Raw genomic sequence first — 22,725 nt, 5'->3', positions numbered from 1 at the left:
TTAAATAAAGTTGTTATTACCAACATTCAGTATACGTGGAGAAAATGATAGCAAATTAAGAAAATCTATACGTATATTTAACCTAACAAGAAAACTGACATCATAATTAATATAAAATTAATAATGAGTATAAACGCTTTTGTTCTCTATAACTTTGACCAACTATGATAAGAGTTTAATTGTAAAATATTATCGTATTGACTTCCATTCTTGCTTACAGCACGTATGAGTTTTCTTCAATAATTTTCAATTATATATATGTATATGAACTAAGGAGCGTGCAAACCATGGCGAAGGTCATGTCGCATTTTCTTGTAGAGAATGTTTCTACAACTTTAGCTTGATAAACGGCAGCATAGCTACACTGAAAAATAAATTTCCTTTGGTAATTCGTTGAATACGTTAAGATTAAATTTATATGTTTTTGAACATTTATTTTCCCTTCAACGAATCATAAATCGGTTTTGCCTTTATACCCAATTCTGACTTGGAACATCGTCACCACTATCTCCATTTGTCATCGCTTTTTCACCATTTTTTTCTTTTCGTCAGTCATGATAATAAAACGAAGATTCATCTATTCATTACGCCTTCGAGTGAATACGTTCTTTTGCGAATGTTAATCGCTGTCCTTGACATAAAGGTTTTATTAACGCAGGTACTTGCTTCGTTTTCAATAATTAAATAAATTTACACTTCTGAAGAACACAGCGAACACTGAACGTTTGCAGAGAAACCTGGTACGTGAGCAATTTTGCCAGATGTTAACATCGAGTTTGAGGCAACACATATAGTAGCCTATTTTGTTGCCCTCTCAGAAGATAACACACATATGCTATAATTTTGTCCGGGAATGTATTACGTTCTTTGAAGGTGTTAAAAATTGCATCTTCTATAAGCATAACTGACGTACTTAAATGTAGTCAACGAATACGGTTCGGTCACGTAAATTTTATTCGATATTAAAATTTCAAAAATCTTCCTCAATTTTTTTTTTTCTTATATTGATTAGGAAAGAAGAAAAACAATTTTGACGGAAGCATTTTTACGAAATACGAAACTTTAAGTTAACATTCATTGGTGATCGGCTGATCGAGCAAGGCGACAAACGTGCAGTGTTATTCGGGTAGTTTCGTGAGCAGCGGTCGTAGATTCGTACGTTTCCGTGTCGCGCATGACTGTAACAGAGAGGGAATAGCATAACCCGATTAACCAAACTCGTGAATCGCTTCATTTTAAGGCGGACGTCTGCTTCCTCGAGTAGCAGTTTGCTATCTTTCTGCGTCGAGATATCATCACTTTATTCCCATGTCTCCAACGTATTTAACTTCGAGATATATCGAAATATACGGTGAAGTTTTCATGTAGTATTCGTTGTAACCGTAGACACCGTTCACGTGCCAGACGAAGATCCGTCCATCGACGTCGACTCGAAACACCTCGTGGACTTGATCAGCGAAAAAAACCTCTAAAAATATTCATTGAAACATGGAACAAAAACGTCTGTATAAAGTGGTGCTCACTGGAGGTAAGCGGCTTTTTTTCTTAGAGCAAATAATTCATTGTCATGCATTCCGTGCGTCGTAATTTCGTTTCGAAAACATTCGTTCGTTTGGATAGATACTTTCATATATTTTATAAACGAATAATATATTTATCTCGACAAAGATATCTTCGAAAAAGGCGAGCTGTGCGTGTCTGCGGAAACCACGTGTTTCGACTACCTTATAATCCTTTCGTTGATTCTATAGTTTTTACTTATAGAAATTTATTTCTGAACTTTTGTTACGTACAAACAAACGCAAAGTGGTTCGTTTCCATTGTTTCGTTGCTGTGACAATCACGTTTCACGTAGAATGCTTTGCGAGTTTATCCGTGGTGTGAAAATATTGATTGAATTCCTATGGTATACGAAGGAAATTGTATTATTTCGAATTGAATTTGCGTGCTTTGAAAGTCATCCCCTTTTTTGTAGTCCGTACAAACTTAATCGCAAGGACAGCTATACAAACCCAGTTTGAAATTTCTTGCTGTTTCACAAATATCTTAAAACACACATTTGATAACTTGAAATTGATTTTAGAATAGACAAAGCAAATGAAATAAAATAACTCGAACTATTGTATTTAATAGAATACGGTTATTACTTCAAAAACGTTGACAAAACAAACTTGATCCGGCTATATTTAATTCGTCGAAAACATATATCTCAAATTATTTATATATATATGATGCATAAAAACTTATTTTCCCGTTTGTGCTATGTACTTCTACATTTGTAAATAAAATACAGGATCGAATTACGACTTCTATAAAAATCCACATATATATACATTGACTATACAGGGTGTTCAGGAAAAACCATTCCATATTTCGCGACTCTGTCAAGAAGAAGATGCCAAGCGTGTAATGGACGAAAAAAACGTGGAACATTTTCTGTAAATGTCGGAAAGTCAGTAGTAAGTCAATTATAATGCTAGATAGAAAATCTTTATATCTTAGAAATGGTTGAATTTTCCACTTACGTTTACCAAAGTTTTTTACTAAGTATGATGTGTCACATGCATATTGAATGGTTTTTCAAACACATTGTATATTATTTAACTTAAAACAAGGACCAATTGAACAGAGAGAACTTGATGTCAGAAATAGAGTGACTATTCTAGAATTATTAGCCTTCGTAAATAAAAGATCACGATGATCAATGATCGGCTCTTTCATTTGGTTCGATAGTCTTGAATCAAACATTTTGCGCCGGTACATAAACATGATTAGTCTTTACAATTGTTTGTAATTGTAAACGACATTTTCTTATATCCACGATGTCAGCCGTTGATGAGTGTTCAGCGTGCAATTATTTTATCAAGAATTACACGAATGTTATACACAGTAGCAGTAAAAGATATGTTTCCGCGAGATAACATTTTTATGAATAAATCATAATCAATGATTATCGATTTACTCGAGCACATGATCGTAATTTTACATTTACGTCCATAATAAAACTCTTCGATATATCGTTACACGTACAATTTTGGATATTTCCCATATTTTAAAGTAAATTAAATATTCGTAGAATTCATTCAATGACCAGCGTGTTACCTGCACATTTTCGAACTTTTTTACCGACAGCGTTTGGCCAATGAACACAAATCCAAAGAACGGACATCAAATATTCTTATGTATCGCGTTATGATGTCATCATCAGTCATATTTATCGTATTAGTGACAATTTGAACCAATTACGAGTCAATGAGCGCACGGCTGGCCAATTGCACGCGGAGTATCCGTCGATTGCATGCACTTGAGGTGCATTAATGTATCTCGAATGCATCATATCTCATATCTCGGGGAGCGTCTTTTAATCTCCGCGGATCGTTTCATTCGCCAACACTGCTCGGAGCAACAGCGATAAATATGCTCAAACATACGGAAAGTCGGTGTCATAAAACAAACGAATCTTAATGTTGAATTTATCGCGTGTCTAATAAATAACGAAATGCTATGTGCTTTCCTAAACGCAATAATAACTCGAAATAATAAATTTTATTTATTTAAAATAAATAGTTTTCTTATCTAAAATACTTGACTCTTTAAACCTAATCTGCCACGCTATTCAATTGATGATAAAATCACGCGGAGTCTTTTTATATAGATCGAAATTGTATGTTACAAAGTCACGAAAAATGTAAATTAAGAATACTACTAAAACCGTCTGACCTTGAGAGATCAACAAAGAAGGAAAAATAAAAAGAAAAAGATTGAGTGAAAAGAAATGACAAGACCGTCTATTCAAAATTAATTACCTTTATTATATAGAAATAAGTTATAATAAATTGATGATGCATAGTAAATAAGAAAAATGAACGATAATACTAATGAAATCATAATAATGGGTAATTACAGATTACATTCATGATAATTTTGTCATGAAAAAAATCAGAAGATTTAAAAAAGTGATTGAAGCTATAATAATTTTCATAACAACTGTAACGAGCGAATACTATTTCTTTCATACCGTGACCAACGAGACAGTCTAAAATAAATAAATTGTAATCTGGCAACATCTTAAAACACAACGCGGCTAGTGTTTCAAAGATAACATTGTCTCGTTTGATTTCATAGTAGTTTTAAAGCATGTAAAGGTACATGATCATATTCTTGTATCTTTCAGCTGAAAATTGATAGCGAATCTAAGATTGGAGTTTTACTATTGTATTGTTAGATTATGCTAAATACCGTTATGTATGATCTGTCGACTAGTCCGATTCAGGAGTTTTCATTCTCATTCTCACATTCTTGTTTTCATTTCATACACGCGGTCAGCATTATGGATGACACACAAGCGACATCAGCCTCTAATATCACTGCGAAGATTGATCGACAGATCACACATATCAATGCGGTATGTATTATGATCAAAGCAAGCGATAGTACTAATCCTATTTTGGAGGAGTAATTAGTCACACTTATGATTTCACTGGTATTATCATTCATTTTTCCTAATTTATGTCATTAATTTATTATAATTGTTTGTAGTAAAAGTAATTTTATATTCGAACAGACGGCTTTTCTTCTTTCCTTCCTTCCGCATTTGTTCGTCTCTCAAAGTCAGACCAACTTTTGATAACATTTTTAATTTTCATTTTCGTGACCTTTGCGACATATTACTTTAAAGCGAGCGAATAAAATAAAATTTTGTCGTCGATCGAATAGTGTTCCAAGTACGATAGTTTAATCTAAGAAGGTAGAAGTTTGGTGCTTTAAGTCCTACTTTATCCATTTATTTTTATCGATATGCCGTTATCTATCGAAATGGAAATGGTTAATATCGCATAATTTCTTTAATGTCGTTCGTCTGATCTTCGCCTCACGAATAATTATGTATTTCACCGTGTTGCAAAGAACGAGACGCAAAAGTAGCTGAGATCGGGAGATGGCTAAAGAATTTTTCCCTTTTTGTGTTTCAGGACCTTGTGGTGGTAAAACAACCGGACAGGCACGGCTATGTACATTCTTCGAGAACATGGGTTGGAAGGTAGGCATGTTTCGCTCTGTTTTTCATTCCGCTTTACGTATAACAAAGGGGTTTATAACAACCCTGTGAAAAAAAGGTCCCATGAGTTCTTCTACGTGAGCCTATCTCTTTGACCGATGATTCGGTCTGAATAAAACACCCCAAACAGTTCAGTAGCTTTTAATTAACTAAAATCTATATATGTACACAGACATATATAGCCAAACTGAATTATACAAATCCGTCAAGCAAATCCATTTATCTAATTTTGTTTCTTTGGGTCGTCCAGGACATAAAATTTACCTGGTTTAATCTTCTTACGTTAGCCGGTTCGTTCAATGAAACTTACATATATATGTCGGAGATGAAAGGACATCGGGACCTTTCTTTAGAATGTTCGAAAATACCCAATACCCCAATCCAGATGTTTACGACAATGACATTTAAACAATAAACGAAGAAATAGCTATGCGGGTACTTAAGGTTTACGACGATGGGTATCCAAATGAAACTGCCCTTATGTAGTCCTTTTCCCATTCCTTGGGTCAATCTCTGTTTTTGAGGAGAGCTGCACAACTATTGTCTACTTCCGTTATTACACGTCCCTCCCGTGACCGTGGGTACGTTCGGTGACTCATTAGGTCACCTCGAGCCCAAACCCATCGTCGTAAACCTTAAGTAGCCGCATAGCTGTTTCTTCGTTTATTGTTTAAATGTCGTTGTCGTAAACATCTGGATTGGGGTATTGGGTTTTTCCGAACATTCTAAAGAAAGGTCCCGATGTCCTTTCATCTTCGACATATATACCTAATAACGCACAAAGGGATCGCCGTGTACATGTTTTTACATACATAATTCTTTCGTCTTGTAAAATTTGTTAATAAAGATTTTCTACTCCATCGAGATTATTCGCCCACGTAGCAACACTAGCAATAAGAGCTAAGTCGTATTCCATTGAGATAAACGGTATGAAAAAAGCGAAGTTTGAGAGAAAGAGAATGAATCGAATATGCGAACTGATTTTGGGGTTATCATCACCTTACGATGTGGATTCGATAGAGCGCTGGTTGTCTTCTTTTTCAGGTGTTCCGTGTTCCCGAGACAGCGACCGTGCTGCTCAGGTATGCAATTACACGATAACAAATTTATAGTTGCAGAGAAAGGGAACGAACGTAACCGAAGAACGAAAGTTTTCGATACGAATCCGAGACCGATTCGATCTGCTTGGGAAACCATCCGGTCTCTCCTCGTTTCCCTCAATCTCTTAGGATAAAAAAAATTGCGTTCTTTTAACGTTCTTGGATATTGATGGAAATGGATAGGGTTTCCATACGCAAGGAATCGCTTTAATTCGTACGCCCAAGCTTTCGTTCAGAACTTACTTCGTTACCTTCCACTGCCCAGTTATAGAATTATTGATTAATTAAGACGTTCCACATAACCGTACTAATAAACGTAATAATCGTGACAGCGTAAGAAAGATTCACGATCCTATTCGTCACGAAAGAATATACAATAGGTGTTTAACGTGCTTCTAAATCCTTTGTCAACGATCGGAACGGGAGTCGATGGAAGTTGCTATAAACTCCAATCGTGACAAACGATGATTCATCAACGGTAAAATCAATCGATTCGAAAGAACGCTACGTATACATTACAGAAACAGTTCAACGAATATACGCGTCGCGCACAATTCTATTCTGGCCGAGACATTGGCATGCCGGTACACGACTCTTTAGAAAAACAACACTCGTGACAGAGTAACATCAACTGTACTATATCTAATAGGGAGAAAAAATTCTGGCCGATGAACGAACAGAATTCTCCAAAATTCTCTCCACTTTTCTAACTTTAATTTAACAACTGTTTCATTTCTCGTCTGCTTTTTCCATTTCAGCGGCGGCATAAAGTTTTCAGACCTGAACGCCGAAGAGGGTAAGTTCACTTCAACTTTTCCTTTTCTAACGACCTCTAGCTTTAGTCTCGTTTTGAACACGCGTATCCGCATATTCCGAGCTACCGTATTTTAGATTCGCGTTTTATCTACTATGCATTTATCTATGACCTCTTGTTGGTATCCGCAACTTCGCAAGACTCGGTCTGAGTTTACGGTGCTGATAAAAAAGTACTTGCAACAAGGCGTTTACGAGGCTTCCACGAGAAAGGAAACATTACCCGGCTACAAAATTTATACTTGGCCGCTTTTATTACATCTGCGCGTTCTGGCCTTCGCGAAACAACATAGAAGCCCGGTATATCCGTGAATCGTCTTACGAAACTTTTTAACCGTATCTAGAATGAATCAAATTTAAAAACAGAATAACGAATCGCGGAGATCGTAATATTTTCCCCGATTTATTTCTTCGCTCAAAAATTGTATAGCTTGTACGGGAAAATCTAAAACATCGACTAATGAACTGTCTTATTTGTAAAACGTTTTCGAGTTAATAAATCTGAATTTACGACGAAGATGGAAGTTCGTGGCGGATTTTGAACGCGGTTATCTTGCGATTATGCTAGAGCGGATACGCGGAGAGACACAATGTCATGGCGGTATCGATCGCTGGTCTGCACGAGTACCTCTCATGCCCTCTCGTTTTACCCCTTGCTGCCGCTTAAGTATTGATATCATTGCGTATGCGTCGACTGTCATCGACGAAACTTTCCATTAGGTCCGAAGAAGCCATCCATGTTCAATGACAATCTCAAATTACCTGGCTCGTCGGCGCTGGCCTTAAGTCGCGTGCTACGTAAATCCCATCAAATCTATCCGTTTAAAACACAACCGCGTTTTTACCGCGCAAAATGTGACAGAGATGGAAATGGCGCGAAACGATAAGAGCGCTGGTACGATTTACGGGAAAAGAAGGAACTTTTGAAAAACGTCGAAACGAAATCAATATTACGAAGTCTCTTCGTGTTTATCAACGATATTTGTTCAAATACAGGACCGGAAACTGATAAAAGCGCGTGTATTTTTTCACGGTATATATAAAAAAAGCTGATAATTCAGATCTTTTGCAAAATATATTTGTGATTATTATTACGAAGCTAATGGTTACTCATCGGATCGTGTTTGTCAAAATACGTGACCGGTTACAAGAAAATCAGATCAGATTACCTTGAACACTGTTTTTTCGCCGTATCATCCGTTAAGAAGACCGACGATTCGGTAACAAAGCGTATTTGCAACCGAACAAACGTTTGTAACAGTCGATGATCGTCAAAGATCGAAATTGCAATTTTTTGCCAACGTGAGACTGTTTCGCGTCGAATTACGCAACGTTACGTCAGTCTACGTCACTCGGTGTTCCATCATCGAGTTTCTGTCAAATACTTCGTCGAAACGTCGAAGCGAGTGAAACGACGTAGAAAATGATTTAGTTTTAGAGCCGCGAGGGGAAAACCTTTAAAAAAGCAAAGGATTTCGCGTACATTAAAAACAGAACAATTCATACAGTTGGTTGCGGATGGGCCAAAGAAGAATGGCCAATGTATAACGTCCGCTGATTGCGTAAAATCAAAATCGGCGACTTGCCAAGATTCTCGCAAAGTGGCAAACGCGATCGAGTCACGAGATGCAGACCGTGTTTTTCACGACACGATCCTTGTGTTCTGAACTCGCTCGTTATTCAATGAGTAACTAAGTAGAGAGAAATAACAAGAATAAAAGAAGAAGAAAAAAAAAATAATTGATTTCCGTCGAGATACGTTCAAAGACGACGAGAAAATAGTCGAGGTCTTTCGGGATTTATATGCAATACATATGTGTGTACTTTGTTAGAATCGAAAATATTTGTCGTTGACCTGACAAGGAAGTTTATCAACGTCCACATAAAACAGTATATCATTAAGAAGTATATCGTTAATTATCTAATTATTGATTATATTATAAACATCGTTATCTCGACTGCTTGACAAAATATAAGTATTTAAAAGAGTCTTCTATGGAACGGCCATGAATACAAAGTCTTCTTTCAAACGTGGGCTTTCTATAATTATTTCAATGACAAAGCATCCCTGTTCCATTCTAGATAGTGAACTTTTCTTCGATAGGTCAGTTAGATGCCTCCTTGTGCGAGCTTACTTGTTATGCGATTAATCGTTCATACCTAATTACAAAAAAGCATTTATATGTTTCTGATAAATGGTTGATATTTGGATTATAATAGGACGTTTTCTTGCAAGCAGAACTGCTAAGTCGCTTTTCGTTACGTAATATACACGATTATATTATCGCGACGATTTTGTAGGCTACAATTATCCTAAAGAATTACCACAAAAAGATTTTTTAGAGCTTTTTGCGTGGAATTGTACCAGACAGCTGTATACACCCGAGTATCGCGATAGTGGAGCACATTTGCCTTAAAATAACGCAAAAGATACCACGGTAATATTTCTTTCACCTTTCTCGCTTTACCTTTGTTCCAACCATTTTATTCGTCCGCAACTCGTCATCTTGTAGCGCAATCCACAGCTATGCGTTTCTCATCTTCCACGTAAATCCCGCGTAAATTAAGCTATAATTATTAATTATTAATTCAAAATGCTCGTTCACTTATCGATTAAGGCGACCAACTGATCCAACGAGGTGTCACATCGATCTATACATATTTCCCATTCTATTTGCACGCCCCACGAGATTAACCACGAGATAATAATATACCACCCGAAAAGAATTACGTAACGGAAAATTGGGATCAGAGTTTTGTCAAAGGCACGCAAGGTGCCTAGCTTGAAATTCGTGATTTCTCGTAACTGCTATTTATTTAACACGTCTTCCTATGTATTTTCTTGTAAAACGTACCATTCGTTACGTATCATCCGCTATTTCTTGCCAGATTCGTTGCTTCATCCTATATGAAATTGAAATACCAGTTCCATCGTCTTCGAAGCTTCCAACAGGTTTTTCGATGCGAAAGAGTCGCCGGATGGTAACTATGTACCTGGCGATCCAACGACCAACGCCAAGTTCTCGATGCAAATACCACTTAGAAATTTGCATTCCAAATTGCTCCAATTCTCCCCGTGCATCGTGAAAAACCCACCTTTTTCGCATGTGTTTGCTTCAGCCTGGCTTACGTGCTTTTATGTAATTGTATTTGTCGGGTTTGATCCGTGGCATTGAAACACCGATACAAATCGGGCTTCATACGACTCTATATCCTCCTTTTGGCTTCTTCTTTAAATAGATTCATCAAATTGTACTTATAATGCTTGTCGATTTTCGTTGCCATCATCAAGCACGATTTCTTCTTACGCTTATATCGCATTTACGCTATCGAGCAAAGAATGATAATTGACGCATTTTTTTGTTTAGCCGTACGTGAAATATAACAAAGGGAAGTGGTGTAAATGCGTGTGGTAGGCCGTAATTGAAGTCATTACAGTTTATCATTATTCGCTGGTATCGATACGCGCGATAGAACCAACGTTCATTGGTTAATGTAGGTCGATTGTGACGAAGTGCGTTCCATATATTCTCCGATGTATCAGACACTTCGTAAGAAGTTCGTTATAACGAGCACCGGTTATTAATAAATTCATATTCGACGCTGTCCACTCGATTGTCAGTTCCCCTCTATCGTAGTTAGGGTACGCGCATCGTTCTCTGGCTTAGCGCCAATTTGCTTTTACATATTATGAGTTCGCGTCTGGCCAATTGCCTCGGCTTCTTTCTTCCCCTTTTTTTCACCCCTTTCCCAAAACAGTCCTCCTTGTATCGTACGTTATTACAGCAAACAGTAGGGCACGAAACATATTTGTCAAAGATGATAACTGACAAGATGTTAAAGACGATGGGAATAAAGAATTCGTTACGAGCTTTATCTCTTCGAGCAGTAGTTTGTCGCAATGTTATAAGCGTTACAATTTCTTTAAATTTCATGAAACTGTAGGGTGGAGGAAATCTTTGGAATTTTCTTCCACGGTTACAATGTTAAAAAGTAGAATTTTAAACCGTTAAAAGTGGAATAGTAAACCGATTGGAAACAAGCTACAAATGAAACGTTGCGTTGACGCAACATCGACCGATTAGTGGGTTTAATGTATTCCACGGAAAGTCAAAGACTCAAATGAAATCGAGAGTCGCAAGAAAGGTCAAGAAAAGGACTCGCGCTCCAAAGACATCGCTTCCCGTTAGCTTTTGAAACGTCAAACATCTCGCGAATCAAAGTTGATGTGGAAATGAAATTATGTTTCAAAGAGACGCGTCGAATGTTGTTGCGAACTCGTCGGCTCGTCAAGATGATTAAACGAGCGTAGCGGAAAAGCGATGAAACGAGCCACAGTTTCAAACGATTTAAGTATACGCTCGAAACGCAACGTTTTTTCATGTACGATGTTCACAAAAAATAATTTAGTCGTCAAAGAACCGCAGCGTTCGTTGATCGATCAACTTCTTCCGTGTCTGTTCTTACACAAAATTTCATCTTTCATTTTCCTACGAAGTTTCATTTTCCTACGCGAGATGGGATATGGTTGATAAGACACGAACGCGTTAACGCTTTCCGGTTCCGACCAGAAACACTTAAGCCTTAAACAGTTCGCGGTAATGAAGTGTAATTGGGTATGCAAATGAAACGACAAAAATGTAGCTTATGAAATATTGATACGCTATCGCGTCGTACAAGTTCATATACGCAAACAACGCAAAACATCTTTTTTGTTTTTTTTGCTGTGAATTTAGTGGAGCGGCAGTAATTGTTTCAATGTCGAGCTGCACCCAAGAATTAATAACAACTGGTTACAATTAACAAGTCTTCTGGTTATAACAAGATAACTCAAGCTGGAGCGAGCCGAATAGTTAATGTATATTCATTTATGTAGATTTTTCTATCTGCGTCGTACTTGAAAAAATTACATTAAAAATTTCGTTAACCGACGGCTAAATCCCTTCTCTTTATTTAAAAAAAAAAAAAAAAAAAAGAAAAAAGAACATTCTATCCGACGCGATTATTAAACATGGACGATGCAGATGTTGCTGGATTTTCGATCGTCCAATTCCTTTGATAGAAACCTTCGCGAATGATTACTGCGTTGTTGAGAAAGTGTTGAATTTCGCGCAGTTTGTTAAAAATCATAATTGGAATGTCTTCCTTCTTTCGTCGTTGGAAAGCTAAAGTCGAAAGCGCCTGGTACCGCTCGTATCCTTCGATCTTTTTTCGCCAACGCACGGAAACATTATCCACTGGCGTGTGATACATTTGCAGCGTTTTTTTATCGAGCCCACGTGTCTGTCGACGCAGCAATTGCCTTTCGTCGTATTTGTTGACGCGCAGAACCGAGTAAATCTCGCTCCTCGATTTCAACCCTCGACCAGCTATTTTATCCTTCGAAAGCTTAACCGTGATTTATTACACAGAATCGTGCTTGCGAGAAATTGGCTCTTTCGCTCAAAGTTCAAGCACGTGACGACCAACTCGAACCGGGCTATAGCGTAGAAAATCGAACGTTGACAAATTATACGTTTGTAACGAAAGTTTCGCAAATACAAAAGCAACTGGTAATGTCGCTCGCGTACTTAGAGAAATTTTCTTAAAAGAAACTAATTGCAAGGGGAATCGCAACGCTTGGTATCGCGTGGAGACGAGTTTGCGTGCAAAATGTCAAGCAATTTCAATGCGGAGAGACAGGTGGAAGACCGCGGATAACGCGTAGCTATGGATCGTCCTGGCACGATTTAATTAAACCGTGCATGAGAAAAAGGAAAAACGGCTAGAAGGGGGGAGGGGGAGGGAGAGAATACACGACAACAGAGGCTTATCGAACTGGAAGTGTCTTCAAGGTCGGTTGGTTCTAGCAAAGGGATCCGGGTCGCGTCCTTCGATTACGAAGTCCTCGCAGCGACATTACAGGAACAGGTCGGACAAAGGCGAAGCAAGGTGGCCGGAGATCTTGGAAGTTGACTCTGGTGAGGGTGAGTTTTAGAAAGTGCCCCCGTTTTTAAAAGCGACACAGACGAAAAAAAGTTTGCCTATCTTTTATTTTCACCACGAACGTAATGAAAAAGCTCGCAAATACAGAGATTACACGCCGAACGACCCTAAAGACATTCGTTTGACATTCGTTTTTCTCCGTTGTCGGTAACCCACTTTTCTCGTTTTATCGAATTCTGTTCCTCGTGTTCGTGTAATGTCTGTAATTCTATGCACCGTATGTAGTTACAGGAACGCGATCATTGGTACCCGATAATTGTATTTACCTCTCAGAAGCGGTAATCTCTGTACGCTGTTTAACGTTGTCGAAAGTAAAAGAGGCTCGCCGTCCGGTCGCCTTGCTAGAGCGATTCGTGTCGATCCCTGCTGCTAGAAATCCGCCTGTGCGACCGATCGAGTCGTGTCATTGTGCCACTCTTGGTAAATTAGGTATGAGCATTTTCATCGCATACACCGTCCAGCATTTCCTCCCGAACTTTTACTTTCGTTCGTTCTGTATACTTGAATCATATTCGTGTACGTGTACAGAAACCTTGCTCGATCGTTTTTAATCGATGTACTTACATCGAGAGAAGAATTTAAAAAAGTACATTCCTCCGTGATAGAAGATCAACCTCGTATGTACTTGTCGGCTCTCCTTGCTAATTCTATTAACTTTCGGGAGCGTAATAGCCCGTTGCTAATAAATGTATGCAGGCGTTCGCGCCAGACGTTCGATGCTATTAATTGCACACACGATATCCACGATATTCGTCGTCGTTCATCCGTTAAATCATAAAGACGTCCCACGGACCATTAGTCGCGATTGTTTTATGCTCGTGGAACCGCGCACGTCGAGATGAAGACGCGTTCACGATGCCGATACTGGGAAATGCTGAATCTGGTTACGGCTTGATAATCAAAAACGCCAATCGTTTCGAACGATTATCGAACACCGTCAAAGCCTGCAGACGATCATTCCGTTAATTGGAGTTTTTCTCACCGTTTCGATAACGAGGACGTATCGTGACAAGAACTCACACACGCATACACGCAGTAATAGCAGCCGGTTGGCCCGTCTGGCCCGTCTAAAACGATGCGTCGCGTCTCTGGCAGATGCGTGCAAGCAACGAGTGTCTGAACGGGCAACGACTAATGCGAAACTTGTTTGTCTGTGGTGGATTTCGTTGCAAAAAATACGTGGACCGTATCAGATATCAGCTGGGCCAACTTGACTTTGGGTCAAGATGCGAGAAACGTAGAATTATATATGTAGATAAAACACTGTGAGACGTGTACATAAACAGATCTGGAGTATCGTCTGCACAAAAAGAAAGAAAAAAAGAAAAGAAAAGGAAAAAGATGCTTGAAAGATGTTGTTAAGAGAGCCAACTTCGACCCTCGTATTTCCTATTTCGACAATTACAAAACTTTTCGAGCTGCTATTAATTGCACTTGATTTATCGGCTCTCGCGATAACGCGATTTTAGTTATTTGAAAAGATCGTGTATCGAAGCTCTTGGCAGTTGACCTCGATTAGATAAGGCTGTGATTTGTTCTTGGATCCGATCGATCCTAATCGCTTTAGTTAGTAACGCGTTGATTATTACGCCAACTATTAAGATAATTTTCACGTAAAATATAGCATCAACCTCGTGCTTGATATTTACCTTTTTTTTCTCTCTCTCTCTTTTTTTTCTTTTTTTTTTTTTTTATTTGAACGACGTCGAAACGAGAGGACTTGAAATACCTATAGAAGTTAACGAGCACGCTACTTCGAAGAAATTTAAATTAATCACCGTGTTACGCTCGTAGTAGCATATCGTTACGCATATGATCATTCGTTGAGAAAAATACACGATCATTATCGCTTATCAATGCAATTGTGCAAATGTGCTAATAAATTCCTACGTTCAATTAATTCATGGCTTGCGATTACGTAAACAGTTGCAAAGACGGGAAAAGTAATTGTTGCGTAGTTACCGATCAGCCAGGTAGCGTGTAAAAGTTGACTCGTAGAATCGAGAAACTATAACGATAGTTGCTTTACTTGTTTCGCATTGACCGATCTAAAATTGTACGTGATTTATCTTATTCTGTTTCAGCGTTCAAATTTCAAGAGAATCTTCTGCGCACGATGATACAGATAGAGAATACGTTCTTCCAGCTGGGTGACAGCTGTTCGCGAAATTGTCTTATTATCTGTGATCGTGGTGCCATGGATGCCTCTGCATGTGAGCGATATTAATAACTATGCCTATCTTTTCCTCTGGTCCTTTACGAATCAAAGTTAAACCGAATCTTTCTCTTCTTTAATTTAGTTATATCGAAGGATAAATGGGAATTGATGATGGCTTCGAACGGATGGAACAACGTGGAGCTCCGAGACAATAGGTACAATCAGATCATCCATATGGTCTCGGCAGCAAACGGCGCCGAAGAATTCTACTCGACGGAAGATCACGCGTGTCGTTCGGAAGGCGTCGTGGTAGCCAGAGAACTGGATTATAAAGCAGCGGCCGCCTGGGTTGGGCATCCTTACTTCGATGTGATTGACAATTCGCAGGACTTTGAAACGAAACTCTGTCGTATGATCGAATGCGTGTGCCAGAAGCTGGGTATCGATACCGGAGACAGATTGAGAGCAAGTAGCAGAAAAGTCAAGTTCCTTGTCAAAGGTCCTTTACCGGCAGACTCTGAGTTCCCGCCGTTCCAGGACTTTGATGTCGTCCATAACTACCTCCAAAGTAACAATCCGAAGATGCAGGCTCGACTACGTAAACGTGGGCAAAAAGGTTCGCGAGACAGTTACTATTTGAGATTTACAATGCTAACGCGTCTGTATCGATAACGCGTAATCACATATAAATTTACGTTGATAGGTCACTGGTCTTACATTCATACAATTCGACGTCCAAAAATGTGCGGCCAAGTGATCGAAGTGAAAACACAATTGACTCATCGAGATTATTTGAATATGCTCGCTCAACGCGATGACTCGCATTTCACCATCTTCAAGCGTCGACGATGTTTCCTCATCAACAATCAGTATTTCCAATTAGATATATACAGAGAACCCGCTCATCCAAGGTCAGAGTTAAGAAATCACGCGCAATCGTGTAACGAAATAATTTATTATATATATAGATAAATGTGTCTAATATGATTACAGGTGTCGGGGATTGATGCTGCTTGAAACGTACACAGCATTATCCGGAGACGAGCTTAAGAACATATTACCACAGTTCCTGACAATCGAAAAAGAGGTCACTGGAAATCCAGATTACAGTATGTTCAATCTCAGTCTAAGAGAAGAATGGAACAATACTAATAAATTCTGCCATAATTTACAAGGTACGTATCGAATATCGTTTGCCATTAAATTATACAGACATCCGTAACTAATAAATCACGCATATTTCTTTAATGAAAAAGATATATCAAGAAAGTCGTTTGATACACTCTTTTTCGCGTAGATCTGTCTTTGATTGTCTTTCTTGTTTGATCAGTTTCTTTTAAATTGCACAGATTACGCTCTTGCAGGCTTAACGGAATCTGGATCAACAGAAACAAAAAGTACTTGCTCTTCGGAAGCGAAAGATACATCGGTTAAGAAAACAGTAAATGGACTTGATTGTTGTAGAGTCAATGGTGTGGACGTTGTTATAAATAGTGTAGATAAAGTTGTAAATGGCGTACAGAATGGTGTCTACGGCGTTACGAATGGTATCGTGAAATTTGTCGAACAAAATAGTATAAAAAGCAATAGTCAAGAATGCGGTAGTCCTACGAAACACTAAATGATGATCCTTAAAACGAAAAAGTACGAAGAGGTGTAATGAGAGCAGGTTTCGAAACGATGTGAAAACACGACGGTATAAATAAATTAGGCAACGATAAGGGACAAATTACACAATTCTAAAAAGAAACAAAATATTTTATTGGCACTGACAGCTATCTCGATCTAAAATTTCTTAGGCAATACGAAAATGATAAACTTACAAACTATAATACCTATTTTTTAATTAATCTTGCGTGCACACTTTGAAGGTACCAATGCGAAATGTACTTAATAATTCGACTGTAACTTATTTTTTACCAATTTGTTTAACAAGTGATGTCGATTAATATACCAAGCATTTTTACATCTAAATCACTCCATTTCACTTTCCATCTCTTTGCTTCGTTGTGTGTTTTATCTAGAGTACCGTAGTAACTCTTTATTTAAGAATATTACTATGAATAATTGTGATACAAAACACATGTAATACATAGCATACAAAACACGTATGGAGCTATGTAATTATTCAAGAACAAACGATCTGTATGAAGTATACTTTCCTTTAGAAATATTTAACATTATCTCAATAGAAAAGTAACACTCTGCACTAATGTGAACAACTTTAAATTTATGGATAGTACTGTAGACGGAAAACTTTGGTCCCTGCTATAGAGATAAATTTTACAAATAAATTAATCATTAGTGGTGTCTTATAAAATACTGACATAAATCGAATATTTGACTTGTCTTTAGATGAATAATATCGTTGAGTAACTATGAAAAGTATGATTAATTAATTTATTGGAAATGTTGTTGGGTTAAATAAAAATATCGATTTCTATATTGTAGTCCCTTATGAAGAACGTTCATTTTATTATTTAATTTATCAACAAACATTATTGTGTCATTGAACATAACTTAATGAACACAAAGTATGTAAAATAAGATATATATATATATATATATATATCTTATCTTATTTTACATAAAAACATTTGTCACAAACCTTACTATTATTTAGAGACAAAGTGCCTGTGAGATGTTCAGTCACAGAAGTGAAAAAAATGATATATAAATATATATTTTCAATGAAAGATGCAATAATCAGTTATCGATGCACTTATGCCATATATAATTGGTCTGAATTCATATATTGTACCCATAATTGTCTAATAAAATATCATGTGCCTATCATTTTTTACCCATTTTGATATACCCCTTCTCTTTTTCATTCTTTCAAATTATTCATATAAACTAAGTAATTTATTATCATTTTATTTTGCAGATTGAAACTTATACCGATTTTCATATGGTACAGCTAGGAGAAGGATAGAAACTAGTAATATCTTGGTCATTGTAATTTATTGCTCTTTCGAAAAATTTCCTTTCATAAACTTATTGCTATATAAAATAAAGAAGGAAAGTCGTAAACCTGTGTTTGTGTTACATTCTCCGACATATAGGCATTTTCGACTTCACATTCATTTTCTGGTTTAATAAATTAATTTTTTTCGTATTTAATATATTGCTGAAGTTTAATGAAATACGAATTATGTATATAGGAAGTAGACAGTACACACACACAGTGTGTTATAATACACAGTAATACACAGTAAAAAAATTAGTAAAAATACTGACACAGATAAATCATGCGAAAAGGGAGCTACGTGACATTACATTGATGAAACCAAATATTTAATGTTTCATTGTTCCATGTAGAATTATAAAGCCTTATTTTACATCTTATAACATTATATAAAAAGTAATGCATAATGGAAGCGTAATTATAGTTTTTTTCTTTTTTTGGTATACCATTGTTATAATATTGTGTTATTAGTATCTAAGGTAGATACTAGATTAAATAGTTTATCAAGAAAAAGTATTAACAATATTGTACACAACTCGCGTAATCCTTTCTTTACATACATCACTTTCATATAGATAATTTTTGCTCTGTACATTAAACAGGATCTAAAAAATTTTTAGTAAAGCTGCAGTGATATTTTGTATCTATCTAACCCCAATCTAGGTAGAATTGCTATTTATAGTTACTTGTAAATATTTCACAATTCTGATACAGGAAAACTTTCAAATAGCTGCCTCTTTCTAATGAAAGAGAGACATATAGGTAATTAAATTACATAACAAAATGTAAGTAGTAAGAAGACATGTTTCATCATTTTTTCATGGGCAAGTTAAGAATACCAAGTATAAATAGAAATATATTTATAAAACTATTTGCATGCAAGACAATGAATTATGATCCACTTATACAGGTCCCTGGAAGTATTAATTATACAATTAAACTCTATATTCTTTATATACATAACAAATACTTCTTTTTATAAATATTAAGTAGTATTTAAATCATCCTGAAACTTTCAATTCATTTAGAAATAGGCATTATCTGCATGTGTCATATCTTTTTGTAAAATTTTACTGGAAGCATATATTTGTTTTATTTTTTTTCCTTTGTTCATATGTAAAGAAATTATTAATCTTTTATACTGTTTTTCGCTTATAAACCATTTCATGCTTTTTGATTATCATTTTTTATACAATTTATAATCAATTTCACTTGTATAAATTCATTTGAGTTATAAAGCATATGAATCATAAATTACTCCCATTTCAGAGCATCTAATTAAATGTTAACATCATTCGTATGCTTGACACAGTTACATTTATCTACTAATAGCTTTAACTTGTTGTGCTTTGTACATTTTTAAGACTTTTTTGCTTGGTACTAAAGATTGACTTAATCCTGGCCTTTTCTTGCGTCTATTCATTTGATTATTTTCTTGATCTATCTCATCATCGTCATTGATGGGAACTTGGCCATTGTACTGAGTCTGACAAATAACTGTTTCCTGTGGTGTTCTAATTGCTTCTAACTCAGCTGCTGTACGATGTAAATCTGAATCATGTGCAAAGGTACAATTATGACCAAATCGGCATCTACCTTTCCTATAGTTCCAACAAATCTTTCTGCCATTTATCATTTTTGTATCATCAAGAGTTGGCGTCATTTTCACATGTTTCTCAAGAATTGCACTCTTTGCTTTTTCTGCTTCAACAAATGGATTTGAGAAGACTGAAGTTTTCATCGTGGGTATACCATTAAAGTCTGGAGTTGGTAATGGAAGTTTCTCTTTGGAAGCTGTTTTACATATTTCATTATTTTCATTATGTTCTTCTTCTTCGTCATCCTCTTCTTCCTCTTCCTTAAAACTAAGGGTTAGGCAATATCAGATTACAAAGAACAAATTCAATCTGATGTGTAACTACTAACTGTGATTTAATATGCTTATATTAATATAAATATAAAAATAACATTAATCTATAAAAAATGCAGAATATCGTTATGCATTTAGTTTATTAATATCGAAACGTGACATTAAAAAATTATTAATGCAAAAGAAAAGAAAAAAAAATACCACATTAATATTGTAGAACATAAATTTTAAGAAGTGAACATACTTTCTCTAATTTTCATTTCGCCAATTCAGACGAAAATATATAAAGTCATATATTTCACGAAAAATAAACATACATTTACACAAAATACAGTGTTAAGAATGTAATGACATAATAATATGTAATTTGTTTTAGGAGTCAAAATTTATGAGATTATGAAGGGTTATACGAAGGAAGGGAGAAAACAAACAATAGGGAAACAGGTTCATGAAGGTAAAAGCTTACGTGTTATCGGCACCGTCTGAAATATCATCGCCGCTACTTTCTGAACTCGAGGAAGTTCCATAATCCGCAACTAAGGAAGCCATGGTTCTTAGCAATTAATTAACAATATTCTCTAACAAACACTAATCTAATATAACCATTATAAACAGTTGTGCTTCTGTCCACATTCACAAAATATGGCAACGCTGGAAATCTAACGTCACCGGAAGTTATTGACGACGTTCTTATAGTTTTGAAATTAGCGGTAAACGTAAAGTTTACTACGCAAGTCTATTCTATATTTTATATTCTGTCAGATTAGTTTTACCACATTAATCGATATTAAAATTCTAATGGTTAAATGCCAAAATAGAATTAATTTATTTTATTTATAGATATTTTTAATATATTACGAATAACATGAATTCCATACTTATTGATAATTTAGCAAACAGTTTATGTAACATACAAAATATATGTATATATATTTATTTATATTATTTACAAGATCCTTGTAAATCAAAGTAATAATAAACTTATATTTAATTATAGATGTACATGATATATTTATGGACATGAAATACCAGAATCATTTATAGTTAACGTGCATGTAAGATTTGCTTCCAATTGGCAACTGTTCCAAATTGAAATTTTTCTCTTTCCAAGTTCAATTTTTTCCAATAACAGTCTTGTATTAGGAATATGTAACCAATATTTTCCTAAAGTAGGGGTTACACTATAATTTTCATTTGAGCTTGTGCTAGGTCCTTCTTCACTGACAACATCCCACTGAGTAATCAAATTAACAATAATAATTGACAAACGAAATTCTTTTGCAATATAGTGACACATATTTGCTAGCTGATTTAAAGCAACTGTTATTTTTCTATCTTTACAAAATTTAAAAATTACTCCTGGTAAAGAATCAATGATTATAATCCTAGTACGACACTCTCCACCTTCTTCTTTCAAACTAACTGTTAACAAGCATAAAACTTTAAACAACTGATGTATACTGTATATACAGCATACTTTGATACGTTCCATAGTTTCATCTATAACCTAAAATTGAAATAAAAATGTATTTTACTGGCATTCTAAATCATAATTATATTTTTATATTTATATATACCTGCTTACTAAAATCCTGTTTTAGTAAAATTTGTTCTATTCTTGAACCACAAAAATCCCTTTTTGTATCAATGTACCGTACAATGTTATTAGTTTTCAATGCAATGTTAGTTGCAATTGCAAAGCATAATTGTGTTTTGCCACTTGAAGATACACCACATATTTCATAAATTTGACCATAATATAAACCACCCTTTAATAGATTGTCTAAACTAATCAGTCAAATTCAATATCAATTTCTCAATTAATGCCATTTGTATTTAACATACTTATATACCTTGATAAATTAGTAGGAATTATATCATTCTGTTCCATTTCAAATAAATCAAGTGCATTTCTAATTATACCTCCAAACCTTTTTAAAATATTTTGCTTAATTTCAATTATGTCCTGTAAATTTAACCTTAAAATTAGCATTTTATAAAAATTATTATTTATTAGTAAATTTAATTCAGAAATATTTATTACGATTATTTTTTTATAAATAATCTTGTAATATACCTTGAACGATAATCCTGTAAAATGTGCCAATCTTTCAGGATCCTCATCTACAAATTGTATAATAGTACAAATGTGTTGACGTTCTAATTGTTCTATCACAGAGCTTGATAATTTTGAATTTATGGCCGCACTTAGTTTTGTCATATTTAATATAATCAGTACTTCAGTCGTTATTGTCGCTATTCGCTAGTTCTATACATCATACTTTAGACTTCTTACTTTTGTATTATAATCTTTTTTTGTAATTTTCCTTTTAAATTAATTGAAACTGAAACTTACAAACTTCCGGAAAGTTAGGATTATTATTTATATTGTAACCCTATTTTTCAATTTGCATGATATATATGATTAATCATAATCGAATTTGAAAATATTCGTTTAAAAAATCTATAATCGTTCTAAAATAATTTAATAAATTTGCTATCTTTCGTTATTAATTTTAGGTAAAAATTTTAAATCATTATCTCCCGTACTACGTAGTTCAATGTAAATATAACAGAGGCAATCAAAAGATGATGCGCCGAGTACCGAAATGACCTCAGCGTCATTCTTACGATTGTACGTACTGTATCGCACGTGGGCATCTCGTTGGGCATACTAGAGTCGAGTAGAGTCGAAAAAACGTGTCACAAACTTTAAGTATACGAAATTTCATTCATTATTCGATTACGATTCACATAGAATCTATCGTTGATATA

General features: G+C 35.5%; 3 protein-coding genes across 12 annotated transcripts; 1 reads left to right on the top strand and 2 right to left on the bottom strand.

Annotated features, from left to right (window-relative positions):
- The first annotated feature begins 1,234 nt into the window (after positions 1-1,234).
- Ttd14 (TRPL translocation defect 14) lies at positions 1,235-20,459 on the top strand. 9 transcript variants are annotated; one of them, XM_069112787.1, is made up of 10 exons: positions 1,235-1,528; positions 4,971-5,038; positions 6,101-6,138; positions 6,915-6,952; positions 12,819-12,935; positions 15,039-15,167; positions 15,255-15,728; positions 15,816-16,023; positions 16,106-16,287; positions 20,327-20,459. In XM_069112787.1, the coding sequence occupies exons 1-10, from the start codon at positions 1,489-1,491 to the stop codon at positions 20,434-20,436; spliced, it is 1,404 nt and encodes a 467-aa protein (XP_068968888.1). In that variant the 5' UTR covers positions 1,235-1,488; the 3' UTR covers positions 20,437-20,459. The 9 variants fall into 9 exon arrangements, with proteins under 9 accessions (XP_068968888.1, XP_068968885.1, XP_068968881.1 ...); XM_069112784.1 differs by lacking the exon at positions 20,327-20,459 and adding an exon at positions 16,477-17,908 and having other exon boundaries at positions 1,237-1,528; XM_069112780.1 differs by lacking the exons at positions 6,101-6,138; positions 20,327-20,459 and adding exons at positions 4,327-4,405; positions 16,462-17,908 and having other exon boundaries at positions 1,237-1,528.
- On the bottom strand, positions 18,445-20,557 carry LOC138179709 (uncharacterized). The gene is made up of 2 exons (XM_069112795.1): positions 20,417-20,557; positions 18,445-19,945 (listed from the first exon to the last, which is right to left on the bottom strand). Exons 1-2 carry the CDS (start codon positions 20,497-20,499, stop codon positions 19,399-19,401), a joined length of 630 nt encoding a protein of 209 aa, XP_068968896.1. The 5' UTR covers positions 20,500-20,557; the 3' UTR covers positions 18,445-19,398.
- A 262-nt stretch (positions 20,558-20,819) lies between these two features.
- On the bottom strand, positions 20,820-22,680 carry Rad51D (Rad51 recombinase D). Of its 2 annotated transcripts, XM_069112794.1 has the most exons (5): positions 22,594-22,680; positions 22,028-22,309; positions 21,804-21,929; positions 21,528-21,738; positions 20,820-21,457 (listed from the first exon to the last, which is right to left on the bottom strand). In XM_069112794.1, the coding sequence occupies exons 2-5, from the start codon at positions 22,072-22,074 to the stop codon at positions 20,963-20,965; spliced, it is 879 nt and encodes a 292-aa protein (XP_068968895.1). In that variant the 5' UTR covers positions 22,075-22,309; positions 22,594-22,680; the 3' UTR covers positions 20,820-20,962. The 2 variants fall into 2 exon arrangements, with proteins under 2 accessions (XP_068968895.1, XP_068968894.1); XM_069112793.1 differs by lacking the exon at positions 22,594-22,680 and having other exon boundaries at positions 21,804-21,916.
- Positions 22,681-22,725: the final 45 nt, after the last annotated feature.

This window comes from Bombus flavifrons, chromosome 5 (assembly GCF_040668555.2).
Source record: "Bombus flavifrons isolate JBK064 chromosome 5, iyBomFlav1_principal, whole genome shotgun sequence".
In the NCBI taxonomy this organism is placed as follows: domain Eukaryota; kingdom Metazoa; phylum Arthropoda; class Insecta; order Hymenoptera; family Apidae; genus Bombus; species Bombus flavifrons.
This window is presented reverse-complemented; position numbering and strand designations above follow the sequence as displayed.